General features: G+C 47.5%; 1 protein-coding gene across 1 annotated transcript in view; it reads right to left on the bottom strand.

The window, feature by feature from the left end:
* Positions 1-4,658: 4,658 nt before the first annotated feature.
* SNX30 (sorting nexin family member 30) overlaps positions 4,659-27,229 on the bottom strand; it is a 406,405-nt gene continuing 383,834 nt past the window's right edge. Inside the window, exon 10 of the mRNA XM_063914721.1 lies at positions 4,659-5,543. Within this exon, the coding sequence (XP_063770791.1) occupies positions 5,484-5,543 (60 nt within the window). The 3' untranslated portion in view covers positions 4,659-5,483. The remainder of the gene's footprint in view (positions 5,544-27,229) is intronic.

The following is a 27,229-nucleotide window of genomic DNA, read 5'->3' as shown; positions in this document are numbered from 1 at the left end:
CACATGTAGGTAAGCATCCCGTACATCCAGAGATACCATGTAGTCTCCCGGTTCCATAGCCAACATTATGGAGCGTAACGTCTCCATGTGGAACTTCGGGATCCATATGTAGTTGTTCAACATCTTCAGATTTAGAATTGGTCGATAAGACCCATTTGGTTTCTGGATTAGAAACAGATTGGAGTAATACCCCTGTCCCTTTTGTGTTTGAGGTACTGGGACAATCACACCTGACTGCAGTAATTTTTGGACTGCTTCTTGCAGGGCATTGGCCTTCGACTCTATACGAGACGGGCTGGTGCAAAAAAATCTTTGAGGAGGCTGCCTCCTGAATGGGAACCCATACCCCTGAGATACTACCTTCTGCACCCAGGCATCTGTTGTTGACTGTTGCCATATGTGTGCAAATTGCAGGAGTCGGCCCCCAACCCTGGAATCCTCCAGGCGGAGGCCCGTCTCTTCAGGCTGAGGGTTTCTGTTCAGGTTTGGAAGCTGGCTTTTTGCTAGCCCATTGCTTCCTACCCCTGCATTTAAACTGGGGTTGTTTAGGCTCCTCTTTAGCTTTCGCTTTGCCAGCGAAATGAGCGAAATTTTAAACCCTTGGACTTAGGGTTATAGGTAGCCGGAAATCTGACCTTTTTCGATTCAGCCTCTGATTCTAGGATATCCGATAAAGGTTTTCCAAATAATATATTACCCACGAAAGGCAATGCTTCCAATTCTTTCTTGGACTCCGCATCTGCCTTCCAGGTCCGTAGCCAAACTGCTCTGCGAGCGACTACTGCCAGGGCTGAAGCTTTAGAAGCAACACTGCCTACATCAATAGCTGCTTCTTCTAAATACTGGGCAGATTGTCTTAAACGGCATCCTAGTAGGAGAGGGGATGTCATTCTCTAGTTCCTCTATCCATTCGCCCATTGCCTTTGCTACCTAGGCCGAAGCCATAGCAGGTCTTACCACTGCACCTACAAGAGAAAAAATATTTTTCAATAGGCTCTCTACCCTGTCTGTGACATCATTCAAAGAGGTAGATGACAGTGGTAAAGCAGATTTATGAACGAGTCGCAGAACATGTGCATCTACGTTTGGAGGAACTTCTCTCTTTGAACAATCTCCAGCAGGAAATGGATAATAAGAATCCCATCTCTTAGGAATCTTATACTTTTTACTGGGCGCTGCCCAAGACTCATCCATCATTTCCGTCAACTCATCTGACGCTGGAAATTCAGCTTTCACTGACTTTGTTCGTTTGAATACAGGTGCTTTTGCTTTTAACGCTGTCTTGGCTGGTGCTTCCAGAGTAAGCACAGCCTTCACTGCATTAATGAGTTCAGCTACATCTTCTGAACTAAAGCTCTGCGACTGATCATCATACGGAGTTGAATCTATTGTTTCCGCATCATCATCCGATGTATCATCTTGTGTAGTCTGCCATACAGACGTATCTGTCTTAGTCTTACCTGCCCCTTGGTTGCTTGTAGAAGCTACTGGAACCAAACCATAGGAAGGGAGCTGCATGTATGGGTTCATAGTGTAACCTATCCCTTGAGGTGGTGCTACCGGAGCTAACCTGTCCGCTATTGAAGACAGAGTTTTTGCGAACATATTCCATGGTGGCTCTACTGGAGGTTGAACTAACTCCTGTTTTTTACTTCGCTGAAAAACGAAACAGTTTGCACACAAACCCTCATAAGTGACCAATTGATTCATATCAATTACCCCTGACTTACAAGATAAGCATGTTAGGGCTATGGGAGTGCTTGACAAATTCTCCTCATCACTTTTGCATTTTATCTGAAATTGACTAAACAAATTTTGTGACTGAAAAACACCCTATAATCAGTATATAGAGGTGAAATCAATCTGACCACAGTGCACCTGATTTGAGGGTCAGAACAGGACTGACATTACACAGAAAAGTTAGCACACATACTAGCAGTCACATGTTAAAGCATTAGACATTGTCATATGAGAATACAACTTCCATAATAACTTAAACATAAGTAGGAAAATTGTACTTCTGTTTTAACTGGTTCTAATTTCAACATAACTTGCAGAAAACACAGTAATATACAGGTCTCATATGCAATAGGTACTAAAAAATTAACAATGCATACTAAGAAGTAGAGAGAATTTTTAGTACTGTATACCCTGCCTCCAGAGAGCGGGATACAGGGAGACTCACCACACTTCCATATCCAAGCAAAGATGCTCGTCAACCTTCAACCCTTGAGTGGATTCAGACGCTACTGGTGTACACTGCCGCTCTTGGTAACGGATATCGGACATGGACGCTCACCAACGGACACGGACGCTGAGCGACTCCACGTGCATGCAGACGCTAAAGGCCTGCGACTCGGTCTGGGCGGGTTTATATCCAGTGTACACAACTGCAGCGTCTAAGCTGCGACCGAGTACCCTCGTGGTAGCGTCTGAGCCGGAAGTGAGGTCATTCAGTTCATGAAACGAGAGACACGCGGGAACTGGCCATGAACTCGGAGGAGGGGCGGCCAGGAGAGCGTCTGAAACCCCCTGTTGACTTAAACTCCCAGGATCGTGGCCTCTACCTAGTTCTGGCGCCTATGATCTCTGGAGCGTAGCGCTGTCACACTCGAGATGTTCGGCGCATCAACACACTGTTTGTAGTCTCCACCAAATCAGTGTAGCTGTGTCCTGACCCCTCTAGTAAAAGGTAGTCCATAGACTCACCGTCTCCGCATGCTCCGGCCACAGCCTGGGTACGTCTGCTGGACCTGCTAGAACATCCGACACAGTCGCCCGTCGAGACAGCACTGTACCGCGGAGGTAAGCGTTGTTGCGACCCGGTGGGGAGTTGTTGGAGCGACTCTTTCTAATATGCGTTTAAGACGCTGTTAAGAGAAGTCGCTCAAAAACCAAAACAGTAAGTCTATAAAAATAAATTAATGAAAACTTGAGGCTGCTTTCACAGCAGCCCTGTGACCATGCGGCTTCCTGCCGCACCAAGCAAAAAAATGATCTGACTGAGTCAGTGGGCCGGACTATATAGTGGAGGCCCCAATGCATCCTGGGAGGCCAGAAAGCTCGTGACCGTGTTGGTGCCAATTTCGCTGTCGCTCGACAATATCCCAATGTTATCCTGTGGATAATCCTGTGGACCAAGCCAGAGAAAAATTGTTATATTGTTATTCATCTTTCAAATCCCTCTTTACTTTACCCCTTTTCAACAGGGACAATATGGGATAAGATTATAACCACAAGGTTGCCACCAAATTTGGACTTCCTGTTCCGGCCATTTCCGTTTTTAATAAGGTTTTTTTTTAATAAAAGGAACATATGTGACAAGCTTCAATTTATCCTTGACAAAGAATCTCCGGATTCGAAACGTGTTGGAGACTATTGGGAGCAGACACAAGAGAGAACAAAATAGACTCACCGCCGCCAGAGCCGGAGGTCACCGGACGTCGATGCCCGAACTTCCGGTTGAAACCAACCAACCTGGAGCGGCAACACAAGCACGGCGGAATGTAGGGTAAGCCAGGGAAAGCATTTATAATCAAGCAGGACTCTCACAAATACACCTCAGCAGTGTCCAACAACTACCTAACAACCCAGAGGGGCTGTAAACATGTTTTCACGTTTCAAGCATTGTATTGTCCCAAGTGTCCTTACTTTTCTCTCCTTTCTTCTAACTGCACCCACTGTTCTCTCCATTTCCATTTCACAGCTGCAATTGCTATTATTTTTTATTATTATTTTTTCTTTATATTTATTTTTATTTCTGACACACACAGCGCTTGGTAGAATTCCTCTCCAAAAAAGCTTGATCTTTTGATCCATAAACTGAGCTGATCATTATAAGCGCAGTAAGCTATTAACCCCCCACCACCACCCCCCATTCTGCTACAAATATTTGTGTCGGCAGCACAAAGACTCCCATTAGTTAATGTCCCTTCCTTTAAACTTTCAGCACTGATTAAAACACAGTTTAAAGTAATAATGTCTTACAATGGGATGCGGTCAGGATGCTGGCATCAAAAAGATACGGCGCCGGTATCCCGACACGCTGTGAAAATGCTAGCTGCAAAAATCCGACATCACTTGGAATGCCACCTTAGATTCTGTCCATGGAAGGGTGGGGTGGGGGTAGGTTTAGGCATCAGCGGGGAAGGTTAGGGTTAGTCTGTGGTGAAGGGAGGGTTAGGTTTAGGCACCACAGGGGAGGGTCAGGCTGTGTGGCGGGTATTCGAGTTAGGCCGCGGGTTGGAGGGAGGGTAAGGATACTTACCCAACCCCTGTCAGGATACTGAGCTTTGAGTCTTATGACTGCCGTTAAACAGTAACACACCCCTTACAATAATCAAAATAAGCTATATCCACTGCTCCACCCTCCTCTATCACTTTAGTTACCAAGTTAAAGAAAAACAAACAAAACCCACTAGATATGTTTGACATGATCTTCAAGCAGACTTACTAAACATGTGAGACTCTTTTCAACTGCATTAACATACACAGAGTACCTAGTGTGGGGGAGGGGGTGGCACAGAGGAAGACTAACAGGTGCTCTGCTGGGGACAGTTCTGCATTATCTCTGTAAGCTTGTTTCTGGTGTAGGTTATGTATATGCTCCTAAATACTGCACGCTATTCAAAGCGTATGCGATTAGAAAATACAAAGCATTTTCAAAGATACTTTATTATTTTTAAAAAAGTCAAACATTTATTTTAAATTTTTTTTTCTTTACACAGACGTTCAAAAACATTAACAAAAAAAAACAAAAAAAGTAAGGGTCATTTGTTCCCTTTGTACACTTCAGATAAGGCCCCAGTGTAAACAATTTTCCCTCTCAAACCGCTCCATATGTAGTTACAACGACAAGCTGCAGTTTTTACATCTCTCATGGAGGGGGGGGGGGGGGGAGACACATTGAAGAGGAACTACTTCATGCCATACTTACAATACAGGTCATGCAAACATTAGGATCCCTCTCGGAGGAATAAAGGCAGAATAAAAAAAAAAAAAAAAGGTTCGGATAGTACATAAATGTCTTCATATCGTCCGTCAGTCCTCCTCTGCGCGGTACATAGAAAAAGAGGAAGTAAACTCTTTATAAACAAAGAGTTTCTGAAAACTACACTCAGTGGAAAACTGCACTGTGGTGAGCTCTTAACTGTACTCGGCAAATTAATTTGTTGAAGTATTTTTCGCTTAGTGTAATAAAAGTAAAAATCTCCATTAGAACAGAGCGGTGGATGCACTTTTCCCAAAGAGATGTGTAGAGACCTCTTCCTGGCTCAGGGAAAACAGCTGTTCTAGTTGTATTTTTCTATGAGAACGGTCAACACAGACTTAGAAATTAAAGGAAATGTGGGAATGACAGAGATAAAGTTTGGTATTTTTGCTTTGTAAAATAGATGTAAGTGAAGTTCCTTCTGGTAGTCACACAGCATGGTGAGTTGTGCAGTGTGAGATTTAGTAACTTCAAACATCGTACAAGTCCATCTTCACTTAGGCTCTGGTTTGTCTTGCAGCAGCGGTATAATGGACTCCCACGCTGTAAGGCACTAATGAGAAAGAAGAGTAAAAACTAATTTTATGGTAAGAACTTACCTTTGTTAAAACTCTTTCTGCGAGGTACACTGGGCTCCACAAGGATAGACATTGGAGTGTAGAGTAGGATCTTGATCTGAGGCACCAACAGGCTCAAAGCTTTGACTGTTCCCAAGATGCATAGCGCCGCCTCCTCTATAACCCCGCCTCCCTGCACAGGAGCTCAGTTTTTAGTTAACCAGCCCAATGCTGTAGCAGAAAAGAGACAACAGTTAGTAGCCACATAAATCACACTCTCATGACAGGAGCAGTGTCAGCGGCTAATGCCATATCAACCCAAAGAAGCTAAGTGCGTCAAGGTGGGCGCCTTGTGGAGCCCAGTGTACCTCGCAGAAAGAGTTTTAACAAAGGTAAGTTCTTACCATAAAACTCCTTTTTTGCTGCGGGGTACACTGGGCTCCACAAGGATTGACATTGGTGATGTCCTAAAGCAGTTCCTTATGGGAGGGGACGCACTGTAGCAGGCACAAGAACCCGGCGTCCAAAGGAAGCATCCTGGGAAGCGGCAGTATCGAAGGCATAGAACCTTATGAACGTGTTCACGGCGGACCGCGAAGCCGCCTTGCACAATTGTTCAAGGGTCGCACCACGTTGGGCCGCCCAAGAAAGTCCAATAGACCGAGTAGAATGGGCCTTAATGTGATCAGGAGCAGACAGACTAGCCTTCACACAAGCATGTGCAATCACCATTATAATCCATCTGGCCAGGGTTTGCTTGTGAGCAGGCCAGCCACGTTTGTGAAACCCAAACACAACAAAGAGAATCAGATTTCCTAATAGAAGCAGTTCTCTTCACAGATACGGAGAGCCCGTACAACATCCAAAGATCGCTCTTTGGGAGACAAGTCAGAAAAGACAAAGGCCGGAACCACAATCTCCTGATTAAGGCGGAACGAAGAAACCACCTTCGGTAAATAACCGGGACGAGTCCTAAGGACCGCCCGGTCACGGTGAAAAATCAGATGTGGGGAACTACAGGACAGGGCACCAAAATCCGATACTCGTCTAGCAGAGGCAATAGCCAGCAAGAACACCACCTTAAGGGAAAGCAACTTAAGATCAGCTGAACCAAGGTGTTCAAACGGAGGCTCCTGTAACGCCTCCAAAACCACCGACAAGTCCCAAGAAGCCACACCCTGAGTAAAGGTATGAACATCAGGTAAGGTCACAATTTTTCTCTGAAACCACACCGACAAGGCAGAATTATGAACCTTGAGGGAAGCCAGACGCAGGCCTAAATCCAGGCCCTGCTGCAGAAAAGCCAACATTTTGGCTGTACTAAATTTGGAAGTGTCAATTATTAGATGCGCACCAAACAAAAGTAGGAATGCCAGATCCTATGGTAAATCCGGGCAGAATCCGGTTTCCGGGCCCGCAACATAGTTTTAATGACCGCCTCAGAAAAACCCTTAGCCCTTAAGACGGAAGCTTCAAGAGCCACGCCGTCAAAGACAGCCGGGCTAGGTCGTGGTAGACACATGGGCCCTGAATGAGGAGGTCTGGGCGTTGTGGAAGTAGAATTGGACGCTCTGACGAGAGGCCCTGCAGGTCTGAGAAGCAGTGCCGTCTGGGCCACGCCAGAGCTATGATCAGCAGGATTCCTCCTTCTTGCTTGAACTTCCGAATTACCCTGGGCAGGAGTGACACCGGAGGGAACACGTACGGTAGCCGAAACCTCCATGGCACCGCCAGCGCATCCACGAATGCTTCTTGAGGATCCCTTGTCCTTGCGCCGAAGACCGGAACCTTGTGATTGTGTCGAGACGCCATCAGATCCACATCTGGTAGGCCCCACCTTTCCACTAAGAGTTGAAACACTTCGGGATGGAGGCCCCACTCACCGGCGTGTACGTCCTGACGACTGAGAAAGTCTGCTTCCCAATTAAGAACCCCCGGAATGAATATTGCAGATATCGCCGGTAGATGGCGTTCTGCCCATCGAAGAATCCGTGAGGCTTCCTTCATAGCCAGGTGACTTCGAGTGCCGCCCTGATGGTTTATGTAAGCGACTGTGGTGGCATTGTCCGACTGTACTTGAACAGGAAGGTTCTGTATCAAATGCTGGGCCAGGTCCAATGCGTTGAAGACCGCCCCCAATTCCAGAATGTTGATCGGGAGGAGAGACTCCTTCCCTGGTCCACCGACCCTGAAGGGAGTGTTGTTCCAACACTGCGCCCCAACCCCATAGACTGGCATCCGTTGTTAACAAGACCCAGTCGGGTATCCATAAGGGACGACCCCTGCACAGTCGCTGATCCTGGAGCCACCAGTGTAGCGACAGACGAACCTCCGGAGTCAATGAGATCATGTGAGACCTGATCTGGTGAGGCAGGCTGTCCCACTTGGCTAGAATCAGCCTCTGGAGTGGGCGAGAGTGAAATTGAGCCTACTCCACCATGTCGAATGCTGACACCATGAGGCCCAGCACCTGCATCGCCAAACGACACTTGCGGATGAGATAGGAAGCAACGAATCCTGTCCTGAAGTTTCAGGACCTTCTCCTGAGACAGGAACAACCGTTGGTTGTGAGTGTCCAATAAAGCTCCCAGGTGCACCATGCTCTGAGCAGGGACCAGGGAGGATTATTTCCAGTTGATGAGCCACCCGTGGGCAGAAACCGGACCGTCAGATCTAGGTGACGTAGGAGAAGTTCTGGGGAATTTGCCAGGATCAACAAGTCGTCCAGATACGGTAGGATCCTGACCCCTTGATGGCGGAGTACCGCCATCATCACCGCCATAACTTTGGTAAAAACACGTGGAGCCGTGGTTAAACCAAACGTTAATGCACGAAACTGGTAGTGGAGGTTGCCCACCGCAAACCTCAGGTACTGGTGATGCGACACTGCTATAGGAACATGCAGGTAAGCATCCTGTATATCCAGGGAGACCATATAATCCCCAGGTTCCAATGCTAGAACTATAGAGCGAAGGGTTTCCATACGGAACTTGGAAATTTTCAAACTTGTTCAATGCCTTGAGGTTGAGAATGGCCCGAAAGGACCCATTCGGTTTCGGGACTAGAAACAGCAGATAATAGTACCCTTGGCGTCTCTGAGCAAGAGGCACCTGTACTACCACTCCTGTGTCCAGGAGGGTTTGTACCACCGAATGTAGAGTCTTTGCCTTCAACTGATCCAAAGGGATGTCTGTCAGACAAAATCGGCAAGGGGGACGGTTTCTGAAGGCTATGGCATAACCTCGCGTGACGACTTTCCGTACCCAGGCATCTGAAGTGGTCTTCAACCATTCCTGGGTATACTCTAGAAGCCGGCCCCCCCACCCTGGGGTCCCCCAGGGGGAGGCCCGCCCCGTCATGCGGCAGGCTTATCGGTCTTGGAAGCTGGCTGACGGGCAGCCCAGGCTCTTTTGGGCTTCGGCTTACCAGGTTTGGAAGTGCGGGCCTGTTTATGGTACGCCTGACCTTTTGCTTTTCCTGGAGGACGAAAAGAAGTACTTTTAGCTTTCGACACAGAAGGAGCGGTACTTGGTAGACAGGCTGTTTTAGCAGTAGCAAGATCCGCCACTATCTTATTTAAGTCCTCCCCAAACAGGATATCTCCCTTAAAAAGGGAGTACCTCCAGGGTTTTTCTAGAATCCAGATCCACAGACCAGGATCTCAGCCACAATATCCGGCGAGCCAGGACTGACGTAGTAGAAGCCTTGGCTGCCAGAACACCGGCATCAGAAGCCGCCTCTTTAATATAATGAGAAGCTGCGACAATATATGACAAGCATTGTCTGGCGTGATCAGAAGAGATTTCAGCTTCCAACTCTAGGGCCCACGCTACAATAGCTTCTGCGGCCCATGTCGCTGCAATAGTGGGCCTATGTGCAGCACCTGTGAGGGTGTAAAACGCTTTCAGACACCCCTCCACACGTTTATCCGTAAGTTCTTTCAGAGACGTGACGGTAGTGACAGGTAGAGCTGAGGAAACCACCATCCTTGCTACATGTGAGTCCACTGGAGGTGTCTCCCAATTTTTTGATAGCTCTGGCGTGAGGGGATAGCGAGACAGCATTTTCTTGTGAGGCACAAACTTCTTTCCTGGATTTTCCCAGGATTCCTGACATATATCCATCGGGTGGTCAGAGTGAGGTAAAACTTGTTTAACCACCTTCTGACGCTTGAACCTCTCTGGTTTCTTAGGAGGAACGGATGGCTCGGGATCATCCGTAATCTGTAGAATCAACTTAATAGCCTCCAAAAGATCAGGAACATCCACGTGCGAACTACCATCCCCATCAGTATTATCTGTGTCAGAATCTGTGGGATCAGTGTACGCGCCATCTTCGTCAGACGAGGTGTCAGTGACAGCCGTGGATTGTGAGGAGGTAGTAGCTCGCTTAGAGGACCTCTTGGACGTAGGCGAGCGAGAGTCAGACTTTTTAGTAGTCAGAGACTGGTTCATTTCTTCAATTGAGCGGCTAAATTATCTGCCTATGGCGGATTAGCCGCAGGGACCACATACGGTTGGAACTGGCATAGGAGGTCCCATAGGGGGCGTTAGTTTAGTAACTAGCGTATTCAGAAGCGTGGAGAACGTAGCCCACGGCGGGTCATTATGGACCCCTGTTGCCACAGTTCCACTGGGGGGCAAAAGAGCCCCCAGAACCAGAGCCCGTAGCTGCTATAGTTTCCTCATAGGTATCTGTGGCGTCAGCAACACTAGTAGTGTGTTCAGCCCCAGAACTGTTACCCTCAGAAGCAGACATGTTAAAATTTGCACTATCAGGTAACACAGTACAATTGTCAGCAGCACAATACCTAACCCAAACCCCTGCGCAGTGTAGTCAGCACAAGCAGGGACCTAGGAGAGATATGGTGACTAAGCTCACAGAGAAAATACAATTATAGTATATCTTGTGAATATCCTATATTACAGTTCTTACAAACCTGACGAACCAAGCCCCCACAGGTTATAGAATATAGGGATAGCAAGCTGAGTGAGAGACACGAAATGAAAATCACCCAGCAGCTAATGCACACACATATATAGTCACAGTTGTACAATGCAGAGGTTATTACACACAATAATACTGCACTGGACTAGCTTATATATATAACTATGTAGTCAATAGATATAACACTGCACAGTAACAAACTGGATGTATATCACAGGGTGCTTGTACCTGACTAAATGCACTCTCTCTTAACTATCACTGTCTAACAGACATGTAGAATACTAAAGTGTCTTGTAAAGTCACAGCGCTGACTATCAGGCGGCTTTACAAAGGAGGATTTGCCCAAGCAGTCCCAGGAACAGTGTAGCTGAGAGAAATGGCGCCCACACACTGACTGGGAGTGAGGGAGAGACAGATATGCAGCTCGAGGGTGGGAACATTTACTGTAAATGGTGCCCTGGGGCTGGGGGAGGGGCTCCAGGTCTAAGCTTTATCCCCTCTGCTGGCAAAACCACCAGGTACTGTGGGTTACTATACAAAAGGTTTATGAGAGAAACCTGACCTGCACCCATGGTGATCTAGTGGGATCGCCTGTATGTCACAGTGTCCACCTCCAGCGCGCACGGGCCGCCTCCCACCGACGCGACGGATCGCGATATAGCGCAGGTCCCGCGAGCGGGACCCACTTACCACCTCCCGAAGCGCGGCCACACGATCCCGGAGAGCCCCACCCGTGTGTGTCTGACCAGAAGAAAACCGGAGCCTCCTGCTGTAGTGACCCGGCAACCAGGGCTCGGCGTACAGCGCCGCTGGGGAGAGATGGAGCTGCAGCAGTGAATGTCTTCTGACATGTACACACTGCTACAGCCCTTGAAGTCTTCACTTTTCTTCTATAAAAAGCTCTTCTTGGGCTGCCAAGAGCAGCCCCTCTGTTCAGTGCCTGCTATCTGCAGCACCGACTACAAAACTGAGCTCCTGTGCAGGGAGGCGGGGTTATAGAGGAGGCATCTTGGGAACAGTCAAAGCTTTGAGCTGTTGGTGCCTCGGATCAAGATCCTACTCTACACCCCAATGTCTATCCTTGTGGAGCCGTGTCCCCCGCAGCAGAAAGTAATTTTACACAATGCAAGGACAACATGTTTATACTCACAATCCGTCCAAACAGCAGCAATTAATCTAAATTAATTTACCTAATCTTTGTTAAAGTGATAATTTTGCTATTGTATTTCTTCAAGAATGTAAACTAATATCTGTTTTTTGCCAAAAGATTTCAAACCAGCAATATGTCCTTTTATGCATCACATTAAGCTTTGTACAGATAAGGCGCTTCAAAGCTTCTTTTTTTCTAATTTAATTTTGTTTTGTTTTTTATCTTCAGTTAAGACCCAGCTACACTACCATGTCGCTATGAATGTCAAACTTGTATGTCACACCCCTGAAATCTATCCTGCTATTACTCAGATAATCTGACATATTTTTGTATATGTTATGTATATATGTAGACATCCAGTAAGGTGCATCACTCATGGCTTGTAAAGTGATAACCAGGATAGCAGCATGGATGTATTAACTAGACTCTGATTGTGCTGGTATTGGTCCTATTGCTTTCCGAGGCAAAGCAGGACGCACTAGCAACGGGGTGTATGAACATCTCGTTTGCCGGAATGGGGGACTGAAAATCTCACCTCTGGCGATCCCTGCTAGATGACCCCCCATAGCACATCAGCCTAGTGCTAATGCACTGTGCCTCACCTCCTGGCCGGCTCCAGTGTACATGTGTGAGATCTTGCTAATATCGCGAGATCTCCCCTGCGCAGCCCAAAGCCATTACAGTGGCTATCAATGGGGCAACACCGCCTATAGCTGTCTGAATCGGCAGTTGCAGGTGTCTGAACGGTCAGTGCCATTGACCATTCTTGCATTGCCCCACATATCGGCAGTGCTGACATGAAGAGGGGTGCCATTGAACACACATCGGCAGAGTAAAACATGGGGGAGACGTGGTATCAGTGCACATAACGTACATCTACCCCTGTGAGTGCTTGAAACATTTTCATATGAGATATATATATATATATATATATATATATATTATGCTAGGATAATTCTATCTGGATTTAAAACCGATGTGATTAGACCATAATTCCTTTACCTGTAGGACATTAACCCTTAGAAAACTAGTGACAATCTTGTCCACTGCATGCTCAGATTTGTTAGCAAAAAAAAAAAAAAGCACACTACTGGGCAAAACCATGTGCACTGCAGGTGGGGCAGATGTAACGTACAGAGAGAGTTAGATTTGGGTGGGGTGTGTTCAAACTGAAATCTAATGTAGAAATAAAGCAGCCAGTATTTACCCTGCACAGAAACAATATAACCCACCCAAATCTAACTCTCTGTACGTTACATCTGCCCCACCTGCAGTGCATCAGGGTTTTGCCCAAATGCTAACTTTTCTGGTTTGCTAACAACTCTGAATAACCCTCACACTGCGTTATATTATCATTAATAGTGCTGATGGATGTTTCCACATGTATTACTATATATGATATGCTGACCATTGCAGAAAAGGACTCACATAATTGTACTAACACAAGGATTGTTGTCAAAACAAATAGGAGATCCAACCATCATTATAGGAAATCCTTTTAGTTATTATTCGCACAGTGCTATTTGATTTGGTTATACGTCACATAATGACTGACTATACCTATCATCATATTATTGCCCACCCATAGCAGAGAAAATAGGATTTTAATACCTACCGGTAAATCCTTTTCTCTTAGTCCGTAGAGGATGCTGGGGTAACCATAAGAACCATGGGGTATAGACAGGATCCGCAGGAGACATGGGCACTTTAAGACTTTGAATGGGTGTGAACTGGCTCCTCCCTCTATGCCCCTCCTCCAGACTCCAGTTATAGGCACTGTGCCCAGGGAGACGGACATTTCGAGGAAAGGAATTATTGTTAAACTAAGGTGCGATACATATCAGCTCACACCTCAACCACGCCGCACAACATGGCATTCAACAGAACTCCAGCCAACGGCATGAACAATGTCAGCAACAGGCTGACTATAACGTAACGCAACCAGTGTATAACCAGAACTAATAACTGCAGATACAGTATGCACTGGGACGGGCGCCCAGCATCCTCTACGGACTAAGAGAAAAGGATTTACCGGTAGGTATTTAAATCCTATTTTCTCATACGTCCTAGAGGATGCTGGGGTAACCATAAGAACCATGGGATTATACCAAAGCTCTAGAACGGGCGGGAGAGTGCGGATGACTCTGCAGCACCGATTGACCAAACATGAGGTCCTCCTCGGCCAGGGTATTGAACTTGTAAAACTTTGCAAAAGTGTTTGAACCCGACCAAGCAGCTGCTCGGCATAGTTGTAAGGCCGATACCCCCCGGGCAGCCGCCCAGGACGCGCCCACCTTCCTGGTAGAATGGTCCTTCACCGATTTCGGTAACGGCAATCAAGCCATAGAATGAGCCTGCTGAATCGTAGAACAGAAACAGCGTGCAATAGTCAGCTTGGAAGCAGGAGCCCCAATCTTGTTGTGAGCATACAGGACAAACAGAGCCTCCGTTTTCCTAATCCGTGCTGTCCTGGCGACATAAATTTTCAAAGCTCTGACCACATCGAGAGACTTCGACTCCATTAAGGCGTCAGTAGCCACTGGCACTACAATAGGTTGGTTTATGTGGAACGACAAAAGCACCTTCGGCAGAAATTGCTGACGAGTCCTCAACTCTGCTCTATCTTCATGGAAGATCAAATAAGGGCTCTTGTGAGACAAAGCCGCTAACTACGATACCCGCCTTGCGGATGCCAAGGCCAACAACATGACCACTTTCCAAGTGACTAATTTCAATTCCACATTTTGTAAAGGTTCAAACCAATGTGATTGAAGGAACTGCGACACCACATTAAGATCCCATGGTGCCACTGGGGGCACAAATGGAGGTTGGATGTGCAACATGCCTTTCACGAAAGTCTGAACCTCTGGAAGTGAGGCCAATTGTTTTTGAAAGAAAACCGATAAGGCAGAAATTTGTACTTTAATTGAGCCCATCTTCAAGCCCGCATCCACACCTGCCTGTAGAAAATGGAGAAAACGTCCCAACTGAAATTCTTCCTTAGGAGCCTTCTTGGATTCACACCAAGACACATTTTCTCCAAATACGGTGGTAATGTTTGGACGTTACTCCCTTTCTAGACTGAAGAAGTGTGGGAATGTCTTCACTGGGGATACCCTTTCGGGTTAGGATCTGGCATTCAACCGCCAAGCCGTCAAACGCAGCCGCGGTAAGTCTTGATACACGCACGGTCCCTGTTGTAACAGATCCTCTCGTAGAGGAAGAAGCCAGGGATCTTCTATGAGTAATTCCTGAAGATCCGGATACCAAGCCCTCCTTGGCCAGTCTGGAACAATGAGGATCGCCCGAACCTTTGTTCTTCTTAAGATCTTTAGCACTTTTGGAATAAGTAGAAGCGGAGGGAATACATACACCGACTGTAACACCCATAGCGTCACTAGGGCATCCACTGCTATTGCTTGAGGATCCCTCGAACTGGAACAATATCTCTGAAACTTCTTGTTGAGACGAGACGCCATCATGTCTACTTGAGGAATTCCCCAAAGACTTGTCACATCTGTGAAAACCTCTTGATGAAGACCCCACTCTCCTGGATGGAGATCGTGTCTGCTGAGGAAGTCTGCTTCCCTGTTGTCTACTCCCGGAATGAAGACCGCTGACAGAGCGCTTGTATGTCTTTCCGCCCAGCGGAGCACCCTCGTGGCCTCTGCCATTGCCGCTCTGCTTTTTTGTTCCGCCTTGGCAGTTTATGTATGCTACTGCTGTTATATTGTCCGACTGGATCAGTACTGGCAGATTGTGAAGCAGATGTTCCGCTTGAAGAAGGCCGTTGTAAATGGCTCTTAACTCCAGAACGTTTATGTGTAGACAATTTCCAGGCTTGACCATCTTCCCTGGAAGTTTTCCCCCTGTGTGACTGCCCACCCAGCCTCGGAGACTGGCATCCGTGGTTACTAGGATCCAGTCATGGATCCCGAACTGCGTCCCTCTAGGAGGTGAGAGATGTGCAGCAACCACAGGAGTGAGATTCTGGTCTTGGAAGACAGAATTATTTTCCGGTGCATGTGCAGGTGGGATCCGGATCACTTGTCCACAGGTCCCACTGAAACACCCTGGCATGGAACCTGACAAACTGAATGGCCTCGTAGGCCGCCACCATCTTCCCCAGTAAACGAGTGCATTGATGGACTGACCCTCTTGCTGGTTTCAGAATTTGTCTGACAAAGGATCTGAATCTCCAGAGCCTTTTCCACTGGAAGAAAAACTCTCTGTAATTCTGTGTCCAGAATCATTCCCAAAAACGACAGCCACATCGTCGGAATCAACTGTAATTTTGGCAAATTTAGGAGCCAACCGTGTCGTTGCAGAACTGCCACGGTGAGTGTAATGTTCTGCACTAGTTGGTCCCTGGATCTCACCTTTATCAGGAGACCGTCCAAGTACGGGATAATGCGCTTCAATACAGACAAGTGTAAGGTAATGCACTGTGGTAACAAGAACAAAAATAACACCTACCTACTAAATGGGGTAAAATTAGGGGATTCTGTACTGGAAAAGGACTTAGGTGTCCTCATAGATAGCAAACTAAGCAGTAGTACCCAAAGTAGGACTGCAGCAAAGAAGGCTAATAAGATATTAGCATGCATAAAACGGGGAATTGATGCTAGGGACGAGAGTATTATACTCCCATTATATAAATCACTTGTGAGGCCACACCTTGAATACTGTGTACAATTCTGGGCACCTAACTACAAAAAGGATATCCTGGAGCTAGAAAAGGTTCAAAGGCGGGCGACCAAACTAATTAAGGGTATGGAGACGCTGGAATACGAGGAAAGGCTTGCAAGACTAGGCATGTTTACACTGGAAAAGAGGAGATTAAGAGGGGACATGATCAACATTTACAAATATATAAGGGGACATTATACAGGTCTTGCGGAGGACCTGTTTTTGGTTAGATCAACACAGAGAACTTGTGGACACTCGCTCAAGTTAGGATATCCAGGGTTACGGGGCATAGTCACGCACTATGGTTATTATAAAAAAAATTTCTACAAAATAATCGTGCATAGGAGACCACAAATAGGTTGAACTCGATGGACACTTGTCTTTTTTCAACCTTAGATACTATGTTACTCATTGTTTGCGAAGGAGAACCATCATTTCCGCCACCACTTTGGTGAAAATCCTCGGAGCCGTGGACAGACCAAACGGCAACGTCTGAAATTGGTAATGACAATCCTGAATTGCAAACCTCAGGTAAGCCTGATGCGGAGGATAAATGGGAACATGTAAGTTGGCATCCTTTATGTCTACCAACACCATCAAATCCCCTTCCTCCAGACTGGAGATCACTGCTCGGAGAGACTCCATCTTAAATTTGAATTTTCTTAGGTAGAAATTGAGGGATTTTAGGTTCAGGATTGGTCTGACCGAGCCGTCCGGCTTCGGGACTATTAACAGGTTCGAAAAAAAGCCTTCTCCCTGTTGTGACGGGGGAACCTTGATAATGACCTGATTTTAACAAAACCTTTGTATTGCGTCGCATACTACCTCCCTGTCCGGAAGAGAAGCTGGTACGGCCGATTTGAAAAGTCAGCGAGGGGGAACGTCCTGAAACTCCAGTTTGTACCACTGGGACACTATTTCTAAAACCCATGGGTCCAGGTCCGAACGAACCCAGAACTGACTGAAGAGATTAAGACGTGCCCCCACCGGTGCGGACTCCCGCAGAGGAGCCCCAGCGTAATGCAGTGGATTTGGCAGAAGCCGGGGAGGACTTCGGCTGCTGGGAACCTGCCGAGGCCAGTGATCTTTTACCACTTTCCCTTCCTCTAGTAGCAAGGAAGGAAGAACCTCGGCCCTTCCTGTATTTATTGGGCCAAAAGGACTGCATAGTGGTGTGTTTTCTTTTGTTGTGAAGGAACATAAGGAAAAAATTATGACTTACCCGCGGTAGCTGTAGATACCAAATCAGCGAGACCATCACCAAACAAGACACCACCTTTATATGGCAGAGATTCCATATTATAGATTGTAAGCTTGCGAGCAGGGCCTACCTACCTCTATGACGGTTTGTTATCACCCAGTTTGTTATGGTTTTTGAAATTGTAAAGCGCAACGGAATTTGCTACGCTATATAAGAAACTGTTAATAAATAAATAAAATAAGATTTCACTTACCGGTAAATCTATTTCTCGTAGTCCGTAGTGGATGCTGGGGACTCCGTAAGGACCATGGGAATAGACGGGCTCCGCAGGAGACAGGGCACTTTAAGAAAGAATTAGGATACTGGTGTGCACTGGCTCCTCCCTCTATGTCCCTCCTCCAGACCTCAGTTAAGGAAACTGTGCCCGGAAGAGCTGACAGTACAAAGAAAGGATTTTGGAATCCAGGGTAAGACTCATACCAGCCACACCAATCACACCGTATAACTCGTGATAAACGTACCCAGTTAACAGTATGAACAACAACAGAGCATCAGATAAACCCTGATGCAACCATAACATAACCCTTATTTAAGCAATAACTATATACAAGTATTGCAGAAAAAGTCCGCACTTGGGACGGGCGCCCAGCATCCACTACGGACTATGAGAAAATAAGAATTTACTCACCGGTAATTCTATTTCTCGTAGTCCGTAGTGGATGCTGGGAACTCCGTAAGGACCATGGGGAATAGCGGGCTCCGAAGGAGGCTGGGCACTCTAAAAAGATCTTAGACTACCTGGTGTGCACTGGCTCCTCCCACTATGACCCTCCTCCAAGCCTCAGTTAGGTACTGTGCCCGGACGAGCGTACACAATAAGGAAGGATTTTGAATCCCGGGTAAGACTCATACCAGCCACACCAATCACAACGTACAACTCGTGATATGAAACACAGTTAACAGTATGAAACAATAGAGCCTCTCAACAGATGGCTCAACAATAACCCGATTTAGTTAACAATAACTATGTACAAGTATTGCAGATAAACCGCACTTGGGATGGGCGCCCAGCATCCACTACGGACTACGAGAAATAGAATTACCGGTGAGTAAATTCTTATTTTCTCTGACGTCCTAGTGGATGCTGGGAACTCCGTAAGGACCATGGGGATTACACCAAAGCTCCCAAACGGGCGGGAGAGTGCGGATGACTCTGCAGCACCGAATGAGAGAACTCCAGGTCCTCCTCAGCCAGGGTATCAAATTTATAGAATTTTGCAAACGTGTTTGCCCCTGACCAAGTAGCAGCTCGGCAAAGTTGTAAAGCCGAGACCCCTCGGGCAGCCGCCCAAGATGAGCCCACCTTCCTTGTGGAATGGGCATTGACAGATTTTGGCTGTGGCAGGCCTGCCACAGTATGTGCAAGCTGAATTGTACCACAAATCCAACGAGCAATAGTCTGCTTAGAAGCAGGAGCACCCAGCTTGTTGGGTGCATACAGGATAAACAGCGAGTCAGATTTTCTGACTCCAGCCATCCTGGAAACATATATTTTCAGGGCCCTGACAACGTCTAGCAACTTGGAGTCCTCCAAATCCTTAGTAGCCGCAGGCACCACAATAGGCTGGTTCAGGTGAAACGCTGACACCACCTTAGGGAGAAACTGGGGACGAGTCCTCAATTCTGCCCTATCCATATGGAAAATCAGCTAAGGGCTTTTACATGATAAAGCCGCCAACTCTGACACTCGCCTGGCTGAAGCCAAGGCCAATAACATGACCACTTTCCACGTGAGATATTTCAGATCCACGGTTTTTAGTGGCTCAAACCAATGTGATTTTAAGAAACTCAACATCACGTTGAGATCCCAAGGTGCCACAGGAGGCACAAATGGGGGCTGAATATGCAGCACTCCTTTCACAAATGTCTGAACTTCAGGTACTGAAGCTAGTTCTTTTTGAAAGAAAATTGACAGAGCCGAGATCTGTACCTTAATGGAGCCCAGTTTTAGGCCCATATTCACTCCTGCTTGCAGGAAATGCAGAAATCGACCTAGTTGAAATTCCTCCGTTGGGGCCTTTTCGGCCTCACACCATGCAACATACCTCCGCCATATGCGGTGATAATGAGTTGCTGTGACCTCTTTCCTGGCTTTAATAAGCGTAGGAATGACTTCCTCCGGAATGCCCTTTTCCTTCAGGATCCGGCGTTCAACCGCCATGCCGTCAAACGCAGCCGAGGTAAGTCTTGGAACAGACAGGGGCCCTGCTGCAGCAGGTCCTGTCTGAGCGGCAGAGACCACGGGTCCTCTGAGATCATCTCTTGAAGTTCCGGGTACCACGCTCTTCTCGGCCAATCCGGAACCACGAGAATTGTGTTTACTCCTCGCTTTCTTATTATTCTCAATACCTTTGGTATGAGAGGTAGAGGAGGGAACACATAAACTGACCGGTACACCCACGGTGTCACTAGAGCATCCACAGCTATCGCCTGAGGGTCTCTTGACCTGGCGCAATACTTCTCTAGTTTTTTGTTTAGGCGGGACGCCATCATGTCCACCTGTGGACGACCCCATTGATTTACAATCATTTGGAAGACTTCTGGATGAAGTCCCCACTCTCCCGGGTGGAGGTCGTGCCTGCTGAGAAAGTCTGCTTCCCAGTTGTCCACTCCCGGGATGAACACTGCTGACAGTGCTAGTACATGATTCTCCGCCCATCGGAGAATTTTTGTGGCTTCTGCCATCGCCGTCCTGCTTCTTGTGCCGCCCTGTCAATTCACATGGGCGACTGCCGTGATGTTGTCTGACTGGATCAGCACCGGCTGGTGTAGGAGCAGGGATTCTGCTTGACTTAGGGCATTGTAAATGGCCCTTAGTTCCAGAATATTTATGTGAAGGGCAGTCTCCTGACTTGACCATAGTCCTTGGAAATTTCTTCCCTTTGTGACTGCCCCCCAGCCTCGTAGGCTGGCATCCGTGGTCACCAGGACCCAGTCCTGTATGCCGAATCTGCGGCCCTCCAGAAGATGAGCACTGTGCAGCCACCACAGAAGAGACACCCTGGTTCGTGGAGACAGGGTTATTAAACGATGCATCTGAAGATGCGATCCGGACCACTTGTCCAACAGGTCCCACTGAAAAATTCTGGCATGGAACCTGCCGAATGGAATTGCTTCGTAAGAAGCTACCATCTTTCCCAGGACCCGCGTGCAGTGATGCACCGATACCTGTTTTGGTTTTAGGAGGTCTCTGACTAGAGAAGACAACTCCCTGGCTTTCTCCTCCGGGAGAAACACTTTTTTCTGGGCCGTGTCCAGAATCATTCCCAGGAACATTAGACGTGTCGTGGGGACCAGCTGTGACTTTGGAATATTCAGAATCCAACCGTGCTGGCTCAGCACTTCCTGAGATAGTGCTACTCCCACTAACAACTGTTCCTTGGATCGTGCATTTATTAGGAGATCGTCCAAGTATGGGATAATTAAAACTCCCTTTTTTCGAAGGAGTATCATCATTTCCGCCATAACCTTGGTAAATACCCTCGGTGCCGTGGAGAGTCCAAACGGCAGCGTCTGGAATTGGTAATGGCAATCCTGTACCACAAATCTGAGGTACTCCTGGTGAGAATTGTAAATGGGGACATGCAGGTAAGCATCCTTGATGTCCAGGGATACCATGTAATCCCCCTCGTCCAGGCTTGCAATAACCGCCCTGAGCGATTCCATCTTGAACTTGAATTTTTTTATGTATGTGTTCAAGGATTTCAAATTTAAAATGGGTCTCACCGAACCGTCCGGTTTCGGCACCACAAATAGTGTGGAATAGTAACCCCGGCCTTGTTGAAGTAGGGGTACCTTGATTATCACCTGCTGGGAATACAGCTTGTGAATCGCTGCTAGCACCGCCTCCCTGTCTGAGGGAGCAATCGGCAAGGCGGATTTTAGGAAACGGCGGGGTGGAGTCGCCTCGAATTCCAGCCTGTATCCTGAGATACTACTTGAAGGATCCAGGGATCCACCTGTGAGCGAGCCCACTGATCGCTGAAATTCCTGAGGCGGGCCCCCACCGTACCTGGCTCCGCCTGTGAAGCCCCACCGTCATGCGGCGGACTTGGAAGAGGAAGCGGGGGAGGACTTTTGTTCCTGGGAACCTGCTGTTTGCTGCAGCCTTTTTCCCCTGCCTCTGCCTCTTGACAGAAAAGACCCTCCTTTTCCCCGCTTGTTTTTCTGGGACCGAAAGGACTGAACCTGATAAAATGGCGCCTTCGTAGGCTGTGAGGGGACATGGGGTAAAAATGCTGACTTCCCAGACGTTGCTGTGGAAACTAGGTCGGAGAGACCATCCCCAAATAATTCCTCCCCCTTATAAGGCAAAACTTCCATGTGCCTTTTGGAATCTGCATCTCCAGTCCACTGGCGAGTCCATAAGCATCTCCTAGCAGAGATGGATAATGCACTTACTTTAGATGCCAGCCGGCAGATTTCCCTCTGTGCATCTCTCATGTATAAGACTGAGTCTTTGATATGGTCAATTGTTAGCAGGATCGTGTCTCTGTCTAACGTGTCAATATCTTCTGACAGTTTATCTGACCACGCAGCGGCAGCACTGCACATCCATGCTGACGCAATAGCTGGTCTGAGTATAATGCCTGAGTGTGTATATACAGACTTCAGGATCGCCTCCTGCTTTCTATCAACAGGTTCCTTAAGGGCGGCCGTATCCTGGGACGGTAGTGCCACCTTTTTAGACAAACGTGTGAGCGCTTTATCCACCTTCGGGGGTGTTTCCCAACGTAACCTATCCTCTGGCGGGAAAGGGAACGCCATTAGTAGCTTCTTAGGAATTACCAATTTCTTATCAGGGGAAGCCCACGCTTCTTCACACACTTCATTTAATTCATTTGACGGGGGAAAAACTACAGGTAGTTTTTTCTCCCCAAACATAATACCCTTTTTTGTGGTACCTGGATGTAAATCAGAAATATTTAACACCTCTTTCATTGCCTCAATCATGCAGTGAATGGCCATAACGGGCATTAAATTTGACTCATCGTCGTCGACACTGGTGTCAGTATCCGTGTCGACATCTACTTGTGCCACCTGAGATAGCGGGCGTTTCAGAGCCCCTGATGACTTTTGAGACACCTGGACAGGCACGAGCTGAAGACTCGGCTGTCCCACAGTCGGCATGTCGTCAAATTTTTTATGTAAGGAGTCTATACGTGCACTCATTTCCTGCCATAATACCATCCACTCAGGTGTCTGACCCCCAGGGGTTGACATCCCTGCTAAAGGCATCTGCTCCCCCTCCACATCATTATCCTCCTCAAACATGTCGACACAGCCGTACCGACACACTCCACACACACAGGGAATGCTCCAACAGAGGACAGGACCCACAAAAGCCCTTTGGGGGGACAGAGTAAGAGTATGCCAGCACACACCAGAGCGCTATATATATATATACACAGGGACTAACTGAGTTATGTCCCTAATAGCTGCTTTTCAATATAATATAATGTATACAGTGCCAATTTTAATGCCCCCCCCTCTCTTTTCCCTCTTACTGTACTGTAGAATTGCAGGGAAGAGCCAGGGAGCTTCCTTCCAGCCGAGCTGTGAGGGAAAAATGGCGCCAGTGTGCTGAGGAGATAGGCTCCGCCCCTTTTTCGCGGCGTATTCTCCCGCTTTTTATGGGATTCTGGCAGGGGTATTTACCTCATATATAGCCCCAGGGGCTATATATTGAGGTATTTTAGCCAGCCAAGGTGTTTTTATTGCTGCCTCAGGGCGCCCCCCCCCCCCAGCGCCCTGCACCCTCAGTGACCGGAGTATGAAGTGTGTATGAGGAGCAATGGCGCACAGCTGCAGTGCTGTGCGCTACCTTGGTGAAGACAGGATGTCTTCATGCCGCCGATTTTCCGGACCATCTTCTTGCTTCTGGCTCTGTAAGGGGGACGGCGGCGCGGCTCCGGGACCGAACATCAAGGCTGGGCCTGCGGTCGATCCCTCTGGAGCTAATGGTGTCCAGTAGCCTAAGAAGCCCAATCCGGCTGCAAGCAGGCGAGTTCGCTTCTTCTCCCCTTAGTCCCTCGCTGCAGTGAGCCTGTTGCCAGCAGGTCTCACTGAAAATAACAAATTCTAAGACTATAACTTTCTAAGAGCTCAGGAGAGCCCCTAGTGTGCATCCAACCTCGGCCGGGCACGAAATCTAACTGAGGCTTGGATGAGGGTCATAGTGGGAGGTGCCAGTGCACACCAGGTAGTCTAAGATCTTTCTAGAGTGCCCAGCCTCCTTCGGAGCCCGCTATTCCCCATGGTCCTTACGGAGTTCCCAGCATCCACTAGGACGTCAGAGAAATAGATTTACCGGTAAGTAAAATCTTATTTTCTCTAACGTCCTAGTGGATGCTGGGGACTCCGTAGGACCATGGGGATTATACCAAAGCTCCCAAACGGGCGGGAGTGCGCGGATGACTCTGCAGCACCGAATGGGCAAACACAAGGTCCTCCTCAGCCAGGGTATCAAACTTGTAGAACTGTGCAAAAGTGTTTGAACCCGACCAAGTTGCTGCTCGGCAAAGCTGTAATGCCGAGACCCCTCGGGCAGCCGCCCAAGAAGAGCCCACCTTCCTTGTGGAATGGGCTTTCACTGATTTTGGTAGCGGCAATCCAGCCGCAGAATGAGCCTGCTGAATCGTGTTACAGATCCAGCGAGCAATAGTTTGCTTTAAAGCAGGAGCACCCAGCTTGTTGGGTGCATACAGGATAAACAGTGACTCAGTAGCCGTTCTGGCTACATAAACCTTCAAAGCCCTGACCACATCCAGTAACTCGGAATCCTCCAAGTCACGAGTAGCCACAGGCACCACAATAGGTTGGTTCATATGAAACGATGACACCACTTTTGGCAGAAATTGCGGACGGGTCCGCAATTCCGCCCTGTCCATATGGAAAACCAGATAGGGGCTTTTATGTGACAAAGCCGCCAATTCTGACACACGCCTAGCGGAAGCCAAGGCTAACAGCATGACCACCTTCCACGTGAGAAATTTTAACTCCACGGTTTTAAGTGGCTCAAACCAGTGTGATTTCAGGAAACTCAACACCACGTTAAGATCCCAAGGTGCCACTGGAGGCACAAACGGGGGCTGAATATGCAGCACTCCCTTTACAAACGTCTGGACTTCAGGAAGAGAAGCCAGTTATTTTTGAAAGAAAATGCTAGAGCCGAAATCTGGACCTTAATGGAACCCAATTTCAGGCCCAAAGTCACTCCCGACTGTAGGAAGTGAAGGAAACGGCCCAGCTGGAACGCCTCCGTAGGGGCATTCCTGGCCTCACACCAAGCCACATATTTTCGCCATATACGGTGATAATGTTTAGCAGTCACGTCCTTCCTAGCCTTTATCAGCGTAGGAATAACCTTATCCGGAATGCCTTTTTCTGCTAGGATTCGGCGTTCAACCGCCATGCCGTCAAACGCAGCCGCGGTAAGTCTTGGAACAGACAGGGCCCCTGTTGCAACAGATCCTGTCTTAGAGGTAGAGGCCATGGGTCCTCTGTGAGCATTTCTTGCAGCTCTGGATACCTAGTCCTTCTTGGCCAATCCGGAACAATTGAGTATTGTTCTCACTCCTCTTTTTCTTATGATTCTCAGCACCTTGGGTATGAGAGGAAGAGGAGGAAACACATAAACCGACTGGAACACCCACGGTGTCACTAGTGCGTCTACAGCTATCGCCTGAGGGTCTCTTGACCTGGCGCCATACCTCTGTAGCTTTTTGTTGAGGCGGGATGCCATCATGTCCACCTGTGGCAGTTCCCACCGTTCTGCAATCTGCGCAAAGACTTCTTGATGAAGTCCCCACTCTCCCGGGTGCAAATTTCCCTGGAAATTTCTTCCCTGTGTGACTGCCCACCACCCTTGGAGGCTTGCATCCGTGGTCACCAGGATCCAGTCCCGAATGCCGAATCTGCGGCCCTCGAGAAGGTGAGCACTCTGCAGCCACCACAGGAGAGACACCCTGGCCCTGGGGGATAGGGTGATCAGCCGATGCATCTGTAGATGCGATCCGGACCACTTGTCTAACAGATCCCATTGAAAGGTCCTCGCATGGAACCTGCCTAAGGGAATGGCCACCATCTTTTCCCAGGACTCGCGTGCAGTGATGCACCGACACCTGTTTTGGTTTTAAGAGGTCTCTGACCAGTGTCATGAGTTCCTGAGCCTTCTCCGTCGGGAGAAAAACCTTCTTCTGGTCTGTGTCCAGAATAATGCCCAGGAAGGGCAGACGCGTCGTAGGAATCAGCTGCGACTTTGGAATATTCAGAATCCAACCGTGCTGTTGTAATACTTCCCGAGAGCGTGCTACGCTGATCAGCAACTGCTCTCTGGACCTCCCTTTATGAGGAGATCGTCCAAGTATGGGATAATTGTGACTCCTTGCTTTCGCAGGAGCACCATCACTTCTGCCATTACCTTAGTAAATATTCTCGGTGCCGTGGAGAGACCAAACGGCAACGTCTGGAATTGGTAATGACAATCCTGTACCACAAATCTGAGGTACTCCTGATGAGGTGGATAAATGGGGACATGAAGGTAAGCATCCTTTATGTCCAGAGACACCATAAAATCCCCCTCCTCCAGACTTGCGATGACCGCCCTGAGCGATTCCATCTTGAACTTGAACCTTTTCAGGTATAATAAAGAATTCTCAGTGAATGATGTTATTTTGCGCCAAAGACAACTGCAGCTGAGGTCTCCTCTCAAGGGTACTAACACTTGAATCAATTTAGAACAGAAAAAAGGGAGTGGACCACCAGCGCTGTTACTGTCGAGTAAATATGCGAATGTCTCTCAACCGATGTTACTCCTCAGTCAACCATCAGAGAATATTTTCAATAAAATGTTCCTTGTTTGATGTACCTCACTCACCGCCGTACAATGAAATTTCCTCCTATAAAGGTATCTTTTCCTTGTACGATTGGAGTCAGCAAAACATGAATTCTTATAACCTTATAATTAATTTAGGGAAGATAACTGATAATTGGATATACCTTACTCACCGACGTACGGTGAGGTTTCCTCATATAAAGGTATCTTTTCCTATAGTATTAAAACCAGCATCAAAAGGGCATATGGTAATAAACTCACCATTTGTCTAGGCCCTATGTTCATCCAAAGGTTTCTTTATAACTGCAGCATAGGTCACTTCAAAAAAACGGATGGTTTTTCCTTAAAATATGGATAGGAATACTGGATTCTTCGTAGAAGATATTTTAATTCATAAAACAAAAATTGTCCATACATAAAATACTTTTAAAAATCAGGGATTACATCACTCCACAAGGACCTCAAACATCAACCAGTCTGCCAATCAAGTCCACAAAAACAGCACAAAACGGGGGGAAAAAGGTTAATCTTGAGGATAAAAGATCTTACTCCTTATATGGATGGGGATGTTTACTCCCTATAGCTCATATCACCAACGCGTTTCGGAAATGTTTCCTTCCTCAGGGTGTAGAGTGTGTAAGCCTGGTACACATATTTATACCAGATAGACCTCACCATGTGATTTCTACCCAATCACTGTGCAGCATTCCTATCCATACAATAAAATTATCCTTATAACAATATTCCTCGCATTAATTACATATCATGACATTCAAAATTGATATATTTACACCTCCCT

This window comes from Pseudophryne corroboree, chromosome 1 (genome assembly GCF_028390025.1).
Source record: "Pseudophryne corroboree isolate aPseCor3 chromosome 1, aPseCor3.hap2, whole genome shotgun sequence".
In the NCBI taxonomy this organism is placed as follows: Eukaryota; Metazoa; Chordata; class Amphibia; order Anura; family Myobatrachidae; genus Pseudophryne; species Pseudophryne corroboree.
Note: the sequence above shows the minus strand (reverse complement) of the source record. Positions and strands in the feature narration are given on the sequence as shown.